The following is a 907-nucleotide window of genomic DNA, read 5'->3' on the forward strand; positions in this document are numbered from 1 at the left end:
TTTAATCTGAAAGGGGCGAAGGTGAAGGGAGATATGGATGTTTCAGTTCCAAAGATAGAAGGTGACCTCAAAGGGCCGAAGGTAGATATTGATGCTCCAGATGTTGACATTGAAGGACCAGAAGGGGGATTCAAAATGCCCAAATTCAAAATGCCCAAGTTTGGGTTCAAAGGTCCTAAAGTTGAAGGCCCAGATGTAGATGTCAATCTACCCAAAGGCGATATTGATATCAAAGGGCCGAAGATAGACATTGACACACCTGATATTGACATTGAAGGCCCTGAAGGAAAAATCAAGGGTCCTGGATTCAAGATGCCAACCATTTCTGGACCCAATATCAAAATGCCAAGTATGGATTTTAATCTGAAAGGACCGAAGGTGGAAGGTGATCTCAAAGGGCCAAAGGTAGACATTGAAGCTCCTGATATTGACATTGAGGGCCCTGAAGGAAAAATCAAGGGTCCCGGATTCAAGATGCCAACCATTTCTGGACCCAACATCAAAATGCCCAAATTTGGTTTGAAAGGTCCTAAAGTTGAAGGCCCAGATGTAGATGTGAATCTACCCAAAGGCGATATTGATATCAAAGGGCCAAAGATAGACATTGACACACCTGATATTGACATTGAAGGCCCTGAAGGAAAAATCAAGGGTCCTGGATTCAAGATGCCAACCATTTCTGGACCAAATATCAAAATGCCAAGTATGGATTTCAATCTGAAAGGACCGAAGGTGGAAGGTGACCTGAAAGGGCCAAAGGTAGACATTGAAGCTCCTGATATTGACATTAAGGGCCCTGAAGGGAAAATCAAGGGTCACGGATTTAAAATGCCAAAAATTTCAATGCCTGATGTAGACTTTAATCTGAAAGGGCCGAAGGTGAAGGGAGATATGGATGTTTCAGTTC

At 43.1% G+C, this 907-nt stretch overlaps 1 protein-coding gene across 1 annotated transcript; it reads left to right on the forward strand.

The window, feature by feature from the left end:
* Positions 1-3: 3 nt before the first annotated feature.
* Positions 4-903, forward strand: LOC121308074 (neuroblast differentiation-associated protein AHNAK-like; the record flags this gene model as incomplete). Its single annotated transcript, XM_041240373.1, has 1 exon — positions 4-903. A coding segment is annotated over one exon (900 nt), but the record flags the coding sequence as incomplete, so codon positions are not given.
* Between the last annotated feature and the right edge of the window lie 4 nt (positions 904-907).

This window comes from Polyodon spathula, unplaced genomic scaffold (assembly GCF_017654505.1).
Source record: "Polyodon spathula isolate WHYD16114869_AA unplaced genomic scaffold, ASM1765450v1 scaffolds_176, whole genome shotgun sequence".
Lineage (NCBI taxonomy): Eukaryota > Metazoa > Chordata > Actinopteri > Acipenseriformes > Polyodontidae > Polyodon > Polyodon spathula.